This window comes from Hibiscus syriacus, unplaced genomic scaffold, assembly GCF_006381635.1.
Source record: "Hibiscus syriacus cultivar Baekdansim isolate YM2019G1 unplaced genomic scaffold, ASM638163v2 tig00002919_pilon, whole genome shotgun sequence".
Taxonomy (NCBI): domain Eukaryota; kingdom Viridiplantae; phylum Streptophyta; class Magnoliopsida; order Malvales; family Malvaceae; genus Hibiscus; species Hibiscus syriacus.
In genome coordinates this window covers 1388128-1401511 of record NW_024061957.1, presented here as the reverse complement: position 1 = coordinate 1401511, position 13384 = coordinate 1388128, and the positions used below count along the sequence as shown (strand labels likewise).

The 13384-nt window shown below is 34.2% G+C and overlaps 1 protein-coding gene and 2 pseudogenes across 1 annotated transcript; all 3 read right to left on the bottom strand.

The window, feature by feature from the left end:
• Nucleotides 1-220: 220 nt before the first annotated feature.
• On the bottom strand, nucleotides 221-5305 carry LOC120165519 (casein kinase 1-like protein 9). Its single transcript, XM_039175027.1, has 14 exons — nucleotides 4802-5305; nucleotides 4626-4666; nucleotides 3976-4045; nucleotides 3612-3760; nucleotides 3425-3520; nucleotides 3162-3232; nucleotides 2407-2468; nucleotides 2236-2299; nucleotides 1995-2079; nucleotides 1510-1636; nucleotides 1326-1399; nucleotides 1185-1248; nucleotides 853-986; nucleotides 221-711 (listed from the first exon to the last, which is right to left on the bottom strand). Exons 1-14 carry the CDS (start codon nucleotides 4875-4877, stop codon nucleotides 442-444), a joined length of 1383 nt encoding a protein of 460 aa, XP_039030958.1. The 5' UTR covers nucleotides 4878-5305; the 3' UTR covers nucleotides 221-441.
• Nucleotides 5306-7825: 2520 nt separating this feature from the next.
• LOC120163678 lies at nucleotides 7826-9271 on the bottom strand (annotated as a pseudogene).
• A 1142-nt stretch (nucleotides 9272-10413) lies between these two features.
• LOC120165513 lies at nucleotides 10414-12757 on the bottom strand (annotated as a pseudogene).
• Between the last annotated feature and the right edge of the window lie 627 nt (nucleotides 12758-13384).

Here is a 13384-nt window from a genome sequence, read left to right as displayed (position 1 = left end):
GAGCGCTATACCCCACGTGTAACTCAGTTAGCATATAACGCGGTACAGGGGACGCTATACTCCACGTGACGCCAAATCAACATATAGCGCGATTCATGGGGCGCACTTTACTGTTACAGGTGTTAGATCAGGAAATATAATCTAACCGATGTTAGATTGATATATATACCGATCACCGGTGATTTTTGAAAAAAATCACCTGTTCCAAACACAAGCCTCGATTGTTGCTTACTGAAATTGAACCATGGATTACAAAAGTTGGGTTGCTTTTAAGCAAATTAAAATGAACATCGAACTAAAGCCGAAAAGATAATTAATCTAGTAATTTGATTTGACATTTTCACAAATAAAATTTTTGAAAGATGTTGATCGAAATAAGATGTCTATAACCGATATCGAAAGTTCTTGAAAACATCGGCTTACAACTGATAAACTGCTCCATCATTTCCTTATCGAGAGGAGCTCAAAACTTCGAAGAGGGTGAGGGTGATCATCACGGCTACCTCTAACAGCAGCAGCACGACTGGATGTTTTGGACTCAAAGGCAAGTTGGACTCTTTGTGCGGTAGACAAGCGACCGCCACTTGATACTTGCCGGTTTTGCGAGATGTCATTGTGTTCACCGGACGAACTAGGCCTGCTTGCTACTACAGGTTTCCTTGAAGTGCTACCATACCGAGAAGAGCTGCGTCTTTTTTCTGAATCTGGGTGCTGAAAATAGCAGACCGGAGATTAAGGTGTCGGAAACAAGAAATTGTTGTTATTAATGTCAGTTAATCATATATTGCACTGAAACAGCAGTCAAGGCATAGGCTAAGTAAAAGAAAAATCCTACTGGAAATTAAAACTCACCACATGCTTTGACAATGTTGCACCCTCTGCAGTCTTGTGTCTAGAATGATCACGACGGGGGCTAGTACTCGAAACATTTCTATTGGAAAATGCTTCAACGGCACCGGAGAATCTATCCCGAATTTCTCTTCCCACTGAATGTTGTTATCAAGGGGAATAACTCATAAGGGATTCCGAAAAATGAATGCATAGAAGCTTGTTTAACAACATAATAGTTAAAACATGACCATCTTGTAAACCAAATAGTTCAGTATCAAATAGTTGAGTTCCACAAGAAAGGTAAATGATTATACGAATTAACGAGAAATCTAGTCTTTTAGAACAAAGCAAACCTGAGATTCTTTCTGGTTTTTCAATGGCTACTCCTGCAGTTAAACCTGCTCTTCCACTGGAGTGCTGAGAAACAGATGGAAAATCTGAATAATATTCTTGAGACGACGGTAACTGATCGCAAGAAGTTTATAAGCACTTACCCGCCCTTTGGAGCTGCCACCAATATGTGGGTATTTCAACAAGGTCCAGTCAAAAACATAGTCAAATTGATAACCTGCAGCAATATGAGTTTTTTAACCGACTAAAGAGGGGGAAATTCGAACTTCACACTCCATGAAGGAGAACAACAACACTGGCTACATAGCAACAATGATGATTAATAACCTTCTCTTATAAACAAGTCTCGGAAAAGCCTCTTCAAATAGGAATAATCTGGTTTATCTTCAAACCGCAAAGAACGGCAGTAGTGAAAATACGATACAAACTCAGATGGATATGACTTACAGAGCACCTGTTAAACATGAGCACACCAATGTTACTCAACAACAATTAAAGAAGAAGAATCATAAGATGGATTAACACTGAAATCTTGGGACCACATGAGTACCATAACTTAGCTTTAATATACGTATTCCCTTCATCGAATTTATACCTTAAACGTTCCGTTCACTAGTTAAGCCAAAATAAACTTCACCATAATGAAAATCAAATAATTTAATTCTCTGCCTTTTACATATTAATCTTATCTCAAAAGAATAGGAATCTCAAAAATATTTATCAAAACTGTTTACAGCACTAGCAATTCCTACACCCGGTTAGTAACTCAATCGAATTTCTCAAAGTAAACCAATTTGTGTAAGTAAACACACCTCTACAGGAGTTGAAACTTTCTTTTCGCTAATCTTATCATATTTTTGCTTTTTCGTGCCAGCTCTTAGCCCCTGCCAAGGAAGACTGAAGCAAAGAAATGGAGCAAACTGAATTAAAATCAAAATCAATGTGAAGGAAAACTAAGAATGAAGATTCAGTAACAAGAAAAAATCAAACATTATTCATCGGAAATGCATAAAAGTCTGAATGAAATCAGCATGGGAAGATCATATAAACAACCTTCCTCTAAGGAAATACATAAGCACATAACCAAGGGATTCCAAATCATCTCTGCGACTTTGCTCTGCCGATGAAAGAGAAGATTGTATTAATAAAAAGAGAGAAGGAAACTTGCATCTATTATATATGATTCAATGTTACTAGTTGTGTCACAAAAGTAACATGACTCACCAATTCCAAGGTGAGTGTTCACACTTGCATAACGAGCAGTGCCTGTAAGGTTTTTGTTTTCTCTGCAGCAAAGAATTTGATGAGTTGTTTCACAGACAAATGCATTTGGTACAAGGTTGAACCATATACTCAGTATACCTTTACCGAGTATGAACATAATACAAAGGAGGTAATTTGGCAAAGAAAGAAAACTGAGCGAACAAGAGAGTGAGAATTGATGCAACTAAGCATACATGTATAGATGGAAGATGAGTAAATTTGACTGGCAATTTGCAATCTATAACCGGTTAAGAGTCGAGAGTATATGAACCAACTCCATGGTCAAATCCACTGAAAACAAAGGAGATCTTTCTGACTTTATCTGTGTCAAAGTCAATTCCATTAAGTCAGACTGATCTCACTCCAAAGAGGCATGCATGGTTAAATGGCTAACAAAATGCCATCCAAAGAAAAAAAATAGAACATGATGTGGGAATTGCCACAAGTGTTAGAGTTTTCTTTATTCACAAGGGCTCAGAAGGCTGATAAAACTTTCACTAGGATCTTCCTTGAAATGTACAACATGCTAAGGCAATATAACATGTTGCAACCACAAGAAAAGCAAAAACCCAGCAGACAAAATGTAGATAGATAAAGAAGTAACACTCTTATCTAGTATCTTAACTCAATAGTCATGCATGATGATGAAAACTATACAATCTTGAGATCTTTAACTTTGAATTTTAGTATTAACAAGTCAACAAAAAGATAATCACCTATATGGGATGTGCTTATGAGTTTGAAGATCCCTATACTTCTTCGCAAGACCATAGTCAATGATATAGACCTGTAATAACAAAAATGAAAAATTAATACCATAATATTTATACTTTTCAAGTATAACAAAGTCCAATACCTAGACATGAAATAACATTTTATCGTAACCAGATTTTCAAAATTGAAGGTGGCTGTGCCAGCAATGTAATATATGTTATATCTGCCAACATTATATACAAGAAAAGACAATAATTTTAAATACCTGATTAGCCTTGCGTCCTAGGCCCATCAAGAAGTTGTCAGGCTTTATATCACGATGAAGAAACCCCCTTGAATGCATATATTCTACTCTATTAATCTGAAAAAATAAATAAATAAACAAAGTTAAACAGGGAGAATATAAATATGATAAAACTCAAATTCATTTGTCAGAAAAGCCTTATACTTACTAGTTGATCAGCAAGCATCAGCACCGTCTTTAATGAAAGTTTCCTGTTGCAGTAGTTGAACAAATCTTCCAAACTAGGTCCAAGAAGGTCAATTACCATGACATTGTAATCAGCCTCAATTCCGAACCACTTGAGGTGGGGAATACCCGCTGTATCAATGAGAACCCTTACTAAGTTAAAGATTTATCCAAGAAACAACTAGCAACATAATCTTGAGATAAAACATATCCTGCTGGCATGTTCCCAAAAAATAGTTTGTAGCTGGTAGTGCCGAAAATCATGTACAGGAAAGAAGACCGTAGTCGAGTTATGTAGGACCAAATCATTTTTTGAAGGGGGAGGGGGGGCACAAATAGATGCTTACTTCCTCCTTGAAGAAGCATATACAATTTTGACTCATAATGAAGCTGTGGATGCTTGGTCTTTGCAGATTCCTGAAAATAGGAAGAGAAAGAAAAAGGTCAAGGTGGCAAACAAATGGCAAAAGATTAGGTAACTACAGAATGGAAATACACCTAGCAATCAGCATAAACATGCGGTTTCAATTTCTCATTTGTGTAGAAACATTTTTCTTCTCAGAATGGAAATGGTCGCAATAACAAATGTACTTTCCCTTTATACTTAAATGATGAACAATATAAATCTTAACAAGGCTAGATAAGGAAACACTGTCTTGGAAAAAGAACCTTTCTCCATCCAAATGAACAGGTGCGTTAGTAAAAACCACTTTTCCTTTTTAGAACAAAAGCAACCACTAAACTAAAGAACATACTACTGATCATTTTTCAGCCAATGTCCAAGATTTTATGCAATTTAAAGTCCAAAGGTTAGTTCTTTTGGTTTTTAGAGACGATGGATTACAAAGCAAGGATAAGAAAAACTAAAGATTGACTTATTTATGGGTATTCAGGGATCCATAATCATCATTATAAATACCAGAACTAGAAATAAGTCCATAAGCGGACCAACATAAAACACAACCAAAAACACATCCTTGAGAAAATATCACCATACCAGCTTGACAGCAACTTCCTCTTTAGTTTGCACGTTTACACCTTCAACAAAAACCCCCATAAAAATCAGGAAACAGAAAAGGGCAGAAGCTGACAAAGGAATTGAAGAAAAATAACACATTTTCCTTTAATATGATAGAGAAGAAAGCCATCAAAGAGAACTTTGGAATATTATACCTAAATAGAGCTCTCCAAAAGACCCACTGCCAATCTTTCTTCCTAGCTTGAACTTACCACCAATCACATTATCCATTCTCAAAGGGAAGGAGACAATCTTCAATAACACCCTAAATAGCTTAATCTAAGCTAACTTCACTTAGATAATCTAAATACTCCCTCAAAGCTCAAGTGATTTAACAAACTGACATCTCCAAGTCTCTAATAGATCCAGACAAAAAAAAGAAAGCAAAGATTTTGACCAAATAAGAAAAAATAAATCTTTGGGAAAAATAAAGCTAAAAATCAAAGGAGAAATTGGAGATTCACATCCGGCTTTACCAACTACACAGTTTGATTTTCGAAAGAAAATCCCCAAAATCTGAAACGGAAAGCGGAATTAAGGAGAAAAATGCAGCTACATTGACTTGAGGGTTCAGCTGGCAAATCCAAATGCCCAACTGTAATCAAATAATAAAAAAATAACGGTTGAATAATCAGAAATTGCCGGAAATAATAAATCAGATGAAGTTTCTGGGTTGAAATTAAAAAAAAATACAGTAAAGAAATTTCTCAGGTGTTTGTTAACGATGAAAATGAAGGAAATAAATAGAAGATTTGACAATATGGAAGGGAAAAGAGACAAAGTAACAGTAGCAGATTATAATATATTTGTTTCATAAAATAAAATTATAATAGGGTAAAATACATTCAAGGCCACTAAACTATGTTCAAATAAGTTTTTAGTCAATAAATTTTTTAAAGTTACAAAATGATATCAATTTTATCAATTTATTATAAAATAATTAATATAATTTTATTATAAGTATAAAATTTTATTAATTTAATGAAAAAATTATAAAATTTTTCTAAATTGAACGAATTATTCATAATTTTTGAAAATTCAGTGATTAAAATTATTATTTTATCATTTTTAATGACCTATGATGTGCTTTACCCATTATAATATTGAAAGTGATCTGTCTGTTTCTGACCTTTCTTCCCACTTCTCCCTTTTCCACTTTCATTTTTCTTTTATTTTTTATTATTAACTACCACATTTTATGTGTATTTAAAATTATTATTATTGTTTTAGTCTGTTTATTACAATATTGAAATTCAAATGATAATATACTGTCGCTGTTGTCAGAATAATGAAATCTATTAAAATTGTTATCAATTAATAATTAATGATGTTAATATTTTAATTATATTATTTAACAATGTTTTAATAACATTATAAAAATAGAAAGATCAATTATAATAAATTGAAATAAATGATTTAATATCAAATAATAACATAAAAAAGTATGATTAATATTTGTATTTAAAAAGTGTGATTAAGATTAATTAAAATAATGTTCTTCTGCACAATTAAAATTAACTATTATTTTATATTATTACATTATTTTTATTAAATTTAATAAAAATAATATTTTATTTTTAATAAAATGATAGGATTAACCAATCATTCCTCTAATTACATTATTAAAAATTTAATTTTTATCCATAAAAATAAAAAATATTTATATCTTGACGATTTTTAAATTTAAATATAATTTTTATATATTCGAAAAAAATTCAAACTCAATCTAAATAAGACAAAAAAGAGATATTTAGCAAATTAAGAATGATGAGAAAGAGCACAGCTCAGTTAGATGTGTAAGGGACGGACTTATAATTTGATCTTAGAAAACAAACTTTTTTTTAATTTTAAGATACGATAAATTTATAAAATTTCATATGACAAAACATATTTTTAAATAAAAAATTAAAATATATAGTAATTTATATTTTTAGGGGACGATTGTCTTTATCTGTCCTAATCGGTCGATCCATGGATAGGATCATCATGCTATAAATCAAATATTAAACGCCTCATTGATAAAAATGATGTTATTACAATATTTGTAAATGTCTGTATATATCAATTGTTAATAAATATTTTTTTATTAATTTGGGTAAATACAAAGTAGTATCTATTTAAAGATAACTCTTAAATATTTGACATTGGACGTTCACACTCCTAGCATACATGATGTACGAACTCAGGGCTTCAAAGAATAACAACAATTTATTTATCACCGAAGTCGTTTCATTTTTACTTAATAAATATTTTAAACAATATTTTTTTAATAATCTAAAAAATTTAAATTTAAAATTCCAAAGTCTTATAACTAGTAAAATTATAGTTTTAATTATATTATGGCCCAAAAAATTGAAACATGTACATGTGAACACATTATTGGATCATACAAAGCAGTTTGGCGGTGATCAACAATGATCAATATCTAAGTAAACAGAGATTCCCAATTTGTCTAAAGCCAAAGTCCAATAATATATTGCATTTACCTCAAGTTTTTAACTGCGACAAAAATGATTAATAAATAAACAACAATTCCTCACCCTCAATATTTTATGACTACAGTTAATAATTTGTTACCTTAACGATGCACGAGTTAATCATATGTATAATTTTTTATTTTTTATTTATATACTTTTTAACAAATTACATGATCTTTAACTTTTGACTGGTACAGTCTTGTGTCGGAAAAGCCAAGATTTAAAGGCAAAGCGGATGTTTTTTTCCCCTTCTGCAGGTAATATATATTTCATCGTCTTGTGCCTTTCAATTCCTCACATTTCACTATCACATCCCTATAACTGGACCGACTTCCAGAGAATCCTAAGCTGAAAAAAGAAAGCCACAAATTTGATGCTATATAATATCAAGCTTTACTGCAAAATTTTGAGTTTTTTCAACTTTATATTTTAATTATATATTTAAAGTGATGATGTGATGTGTAATACATCAGTTAGATGATTATATCATATTTATTTCATTAGTAAACATATAACAAACAGATTAAGAGACAAGAAAAAACACCAAAAGAATCCCAACAAATTTACAAAGCTCATTAGTGATAACAAGCATCATCCAGTGAGAAATATTTAATGTAGAAAGCATAATTAACAGAAATCCGCCGGCCTAATTGTAGACGAGAATCTGATGAATAAAATATCCATCCTTAAACCTCAAGAAAGCTATCTAGAGGAATGGGATGTCCAAGCCGAAGCAGTGAACAAGCTAATATCTTTCCAGCCGAGCCTAAGTGTGCCATCTCCTTGTACCAGCCTATAGCCATGAGCCGGAGGGTAGATGTTCAATATCAGCTGTGCCTGCGCCATCGAGTTGCTGCTCATCGGCACCTGCATGAAGCAATTCCTCGCTGCAAGCTCTCTTCTCCATTGCTTCAACTTGTCTTCCCCACTTCTCGCCGGGCCTCCTATCGCCAATATGTTGTTGATTTCCCTATACAATAGGCAATGCTCGATGCGATGCCGGTTGGGGTCGTCGGCCGGTAGGTACGCCCCGAGGGAGTCAAACATGGTGGAATAATAATGGAGAGACGCCACGAACCGGTCTAAGAATAATCCACCGTGGGACAGGTCTTGCTCCACTAATGTGATAACTCTCGGAGCCAATTGCTCCATTAGTCTCATCGTCTTCCAATCGGGTCCTGTGGCATCATATAGTGAATGTTGTAGCCAGTGAACAGCTAGTGTCTCCCCTCTTCGGTGTTGTACACTCGTAACGTCGATCTCTCCGAACTTCTTTGCGACTGGGTGAAATTCGAACGACATTCCAAGGCGTTTAGCGAAATTCGAGAGTTGTTTTCCTGTCTTCACAAGAAGCTCCATGGAATTGCCAAAGCCGGTCATCGTTACATGCGGAGGCCCTTCCATACGAGTCGCGAGGATATGAAACAAGGCCGGCCATTGCAAACCCTGCATAATGTCGAGGTCTATTATATGAACTCGATCGCGTCCATGAAACGCTTCGAGGATGGCTTGGTTGGAGGTGAAATGAGCGAACTTCATAAAGGGAGAAATATTGTTGAAAGCTTGGAGAGCACAATGAACGCTTTTGAAGTTTATCAATGGAGAGCAAATCCCTAACTACGAATTAATAACCCTACTAGACATGGCCTTAGAGAAATACGCGACAACCCTTTCGGCACAAGAAAGAGCATAAGGAGAAGCCATTTGGGTCATTTCAAGCAACATTCTATGAGCTTCCCCGAGGTTCTCAATGGAGATGGCAACAGCACACTCTAAAAGAAGCATTATCAAGCTGAAACCTCGCTCGTCTAATCTATTATTCCACTGAAGCTCTTCACTGCTAACAGTTTCCCTCGGCCTGAAATCATTGAGAATCAATGGGGCAAAGTTATCCTCTTTTGCCATTAATGTATCAACTGCCTGCAGGCTGCGACGGTGATTGGTTTCTGTATTCTCGGCGGAAAAGTAATCGATGAGTTGCTTGGACTCGGAGAGTTCGTTTCTGTCCGAGTTTATGCAACGAGTTTCGAGAGTGAGTTGCTGCCTCGGAGTGGAGCTGAGAGTGGTGCTTGTGAAATCCCATATGAATTCACAATGGGGCTGGATCATTGTGAAATCCCAATGAACCACTTCGAATCCTCCTTTCATCATTGAAATATGAACCAAATAAAGGGAGGAAATAGAGAGAAAAATGGTGGAGGGTGTTAAGGAAAGGCGAGGAGCATTTTTAAAGGGGAATTTTGGGACAAGGATGACCGAAGAAATGAGCCAAGACTTGAAAGTTTTGGGAATTTGTTTAATGCAACAGCGCGGCCGCCGGCCGGAATAGCCAGGACACAGAGATGAAGCTATGAAGCTAAAAGCCATGCATATGTAATTTTGGTAGTGTTTTTCACCATTATTAACTTCCTTTAGATTTTCAACAAAGTACTTGTCTTTACAAGTATCATAGTTCCAATCTCATCATAGTTTTGTTTATGTAAGTGATTTAAATCATGCGATTAAATGAGTATTCATTAATTCAATAAATATTATAATTCAAATTTCATCAATACATTTTATTTGATAAACAATTTATAAATTCTAATATCAATAACAAGCATTTTTTAATAAAAATATTGAAGGAAATTACTATAAGCAAAATCTTTAACTCATAGTGTTCTTGGTCAATGCTGATTTAGTAAGCCCGTATATAATAATATGACGGTTTATTTAGGGTATTAATCATTAACTAATTTAGAAAGGGTAATAATAATAATGCCTGGTTTGGTTAATGATAATGACACGCGTTAAGACCGACGGGGTGAAAGCAACATCAATAACGACACATCAAGACTGAAGTTATAGAAGAATTATAATTCTCCATAACATATATAGGATTATGTTTAATACTAATATATACATACACATGTTTGATAGGTTATATGATACAGCCATACAGGGTGTTGAAATTATATTTTGATCTTTTCTCTAATTTTAATACAACTACAAGTAAAAATATCAACTGCAAGTGGATTAATTGTATTTAATACTATGAATAACAAGTCATACTTCAAATTCATCTTAAATTTAAAAATATTTCAAGGTAAATTATCTATGTAGTTACTCATCTATCATCGTGTTTCTTCATTTATAGACAGAAAAACATAGAAGATAAATATAAATTGAACTCAAAGCATTTCTACTAATGAAATGGTATAACGACATTATTAGCCAAAAGGAAATTTTGTTGAATCAGGGCTTTTTGTGTAGCCAACAAGATCCAGAGGCACCTATTCGGCATCAACTTCTTTCAACAAATATCAAAGGTATTTCACTACCAAAGTAGATTACATATTACAAAACTGTTTGCCAGAGAAAGACCATCATTGTCACCATTTTCACTTTTAAATGAAGCAGACAAAAGGAGAAACATATGTAGCCATACCCATTAGTCAACCATGAGCTAAACAAGCATATAAATCGATTGCGGTCAACTATACGTCAGTAGAAGATGACTACAAAAGAAGTTTGCTAATTGTATACCTGGCTGTGGTCTTTAAAAGTTATAGAATAATAACTGGATTCAGAGAGATCAACGGTAGTTTGCCATGTGCCTCGATGACATGAAAGGAGAAGTAGCATAAGGCGAGGCCTCCCGGACTTGGGCAGGGGTGTTTGACGGTTTCTTTTTCTCAGACTTGGTTTCAGAGCGAAGCTAGGCTTCAACAACAGAGCAAATTTTCTGAGTTTTTCAACTCTTTAGTTTCTGTTAACTTCTCAGATCTCTTCAATTGACCATCTTGGATGTAAGCCAGATGCGTTGCCCATGTCTCCAACCCATCAAAAATGTGGGTAGCATATACGATTGTTGCTCCTCTCTAATACAATAGTAAATGCTAGTTAGGCAATGAACATGACATATTGGTCATAGAATAAAGCAGCAGTCATAAATGAGAGTGCTTGAACAGTAACATGAACATCTAGCTCTAGATGTTGTTGGCAATTGAACAAGTGAGCCTAGGTAAAAATTAAGAGACAAAGTCCATAATCAAAATGAACCTCTCATATTAACTGATTGTTGCAGAAAGAATATACGAGATGATGAAAAGCCATAACAGTTATATACTTTTTCCGAAGGAACATTCAAATAGTGACGTTCCAGCACCCTATTAATACATAATCTCTCATTTTCTAGCTCTTCAACATCGGCCCACGGCATGTAAATGTAAGAACAGAGATCTGAAGTCAGTACCTGTTCACACTCTTCCTTAAAGAAATCAAGTAAGTCCATCCTTGCAACAACGTCCAGGTCGACAGTAACCTCATCTAGCAGAAGAACCTGGAAAAAATGGAGTTTGCACAGCAAACAAATCAGAAAAATTAGTAATCATGCAGAATGGTAAAGACTAAATTACCCAAAACATTTAGTTTAATTATAGTGGAAAGTGGCAGATGTACTTTTGTTTGTCACAAGATAATAAAAGGTATCATTACACTCTTTATTATAGATAACACAAAACAGCAATTGGAGATTCGTAAAGCTTTAAGTGATGATATCAGTCACACAAACGTGGCACACTCAAAACTTCAGATATACCTGAAAAGGATGAAGAAGACCCATACCAATTTGGACTCGACGTCGTTGCCCATCAGACACCTTATGCATTCGCCATTGCAGATCAATATCAAGCAACTCAATCAATTTATCTCTCCTCACAGGATCAATCGCTTCAACTGCCAACATTGAAATTATATCCCAAAAGAAAGCTGTTCAATTTCAAAAGCGAACTAAAAAGCAAGCAAGGAAAGAAACAATCAAACAAGAGGCTAATTTCCACTCACCTCCAAATATCATGTGTTCCGCGGAGAAGTCTCCTTGCAATGGAACCTCCCCCTGCATATGTTTGAACCAGCAAAATTACAGTTAAAAAATGGTGGATAATTGATATTTAGGTCTAATTTCAAATTTCATCCTCTACTTTAAGAAAACTGAAAAGTTAATCCTTAATTTGTCGAAATTTATCCTCATCCTTAAGGGAACTGAGAAGTTAGTCTAGTTATCGGTAAACATATAAACTTCAACTACTGATTTTTCCTAAGTACGAGGATTCCTACTGGAAATATTAATTTCTCAAATTTTGTAAATGAAATTCATAATTAAACCTAATCTTCCAAAAAAAAAATAAGTTAGCAAATTTTGCTGACAGCGGAGCCAACAGTTTTACTCCAAGATCCTCCCAAATAAGCTAAATCACCACCACAAACAAGTTGAGTGTCGTGAAAAGCCGAACGGTTAAGTACTCTCACAACATCTCTTCCACCAACCATATGCTTTCCTGCTAAACTTTACAACAATGTCGTCTTCCCTGCTCACAGTGGAAAAAATAGAATTAATTTTATTTTATTTTTGTGCAAAATCATCTCTGTTTTAAGGCAAACTGAGAAGGGGAATAAAATCGAAAGTGACTGAAATTACCAGATCCGTTGGCAACGACGAGAAGGCAACGAGATCCGCGAGCGATATCGAGATTGAAATCGAAGAAAAGTGGATGCTGCAATTCGCATAATGCCGCATACGGAAATGGTTTTCGATTCTCCGTTTTCTTTTTCTTCTACTGATCTGCAAAAAGCTTTCTCCGCCATTTTGGTAGGTGTCCGCGGTCTTTTACATCTTTTGGCGGCCGTTTTAATACCCTTCTTATTGTTCAGACACATCCAGTAGAAAATTAACACGTTGACGGCTGGTGGAAACCAAATTTCCAAGCACATATTTTACACGTGGATGGTTTGCGTTGTGACACGTTATTCATTTAGTTTGGTACGGTTTTCTAAAAGGGGAGGGCGACAATATTAATTTTAAATCTGACGTTGTAAAATGAAAAAAATTCTTATAAGTATTTTATGTACAAAATATCAATTTCAAATATTTTTTCAATTAATTTTTTTATGTAATTTGATCTTTTATTTTAAAAAATGTTTGGAGGGGATTTAACGAGTTGTCAAATTAAGTTTTTGAGTTCAAATCAGATCAATTTTTGTTAAATTCAAATTGCTCTCTAAAAATTATCAAAAAAACTTTATTTTAATTTTATATATTTTAATTAGAAGTTTTTAAAACTTTAAAAGATTAAGTCGAATTTGAGTATTAAAATTCTAAATGAAACTGAGTTCAAGAATAAGAAGTATACAAATTATGCCATGATCAAGTCTAACAAACTACCGTGCTGTGTAGAGATTCGATCCTTCAACTTGCTCTATGGCTTCTAATAGGCTACGGAG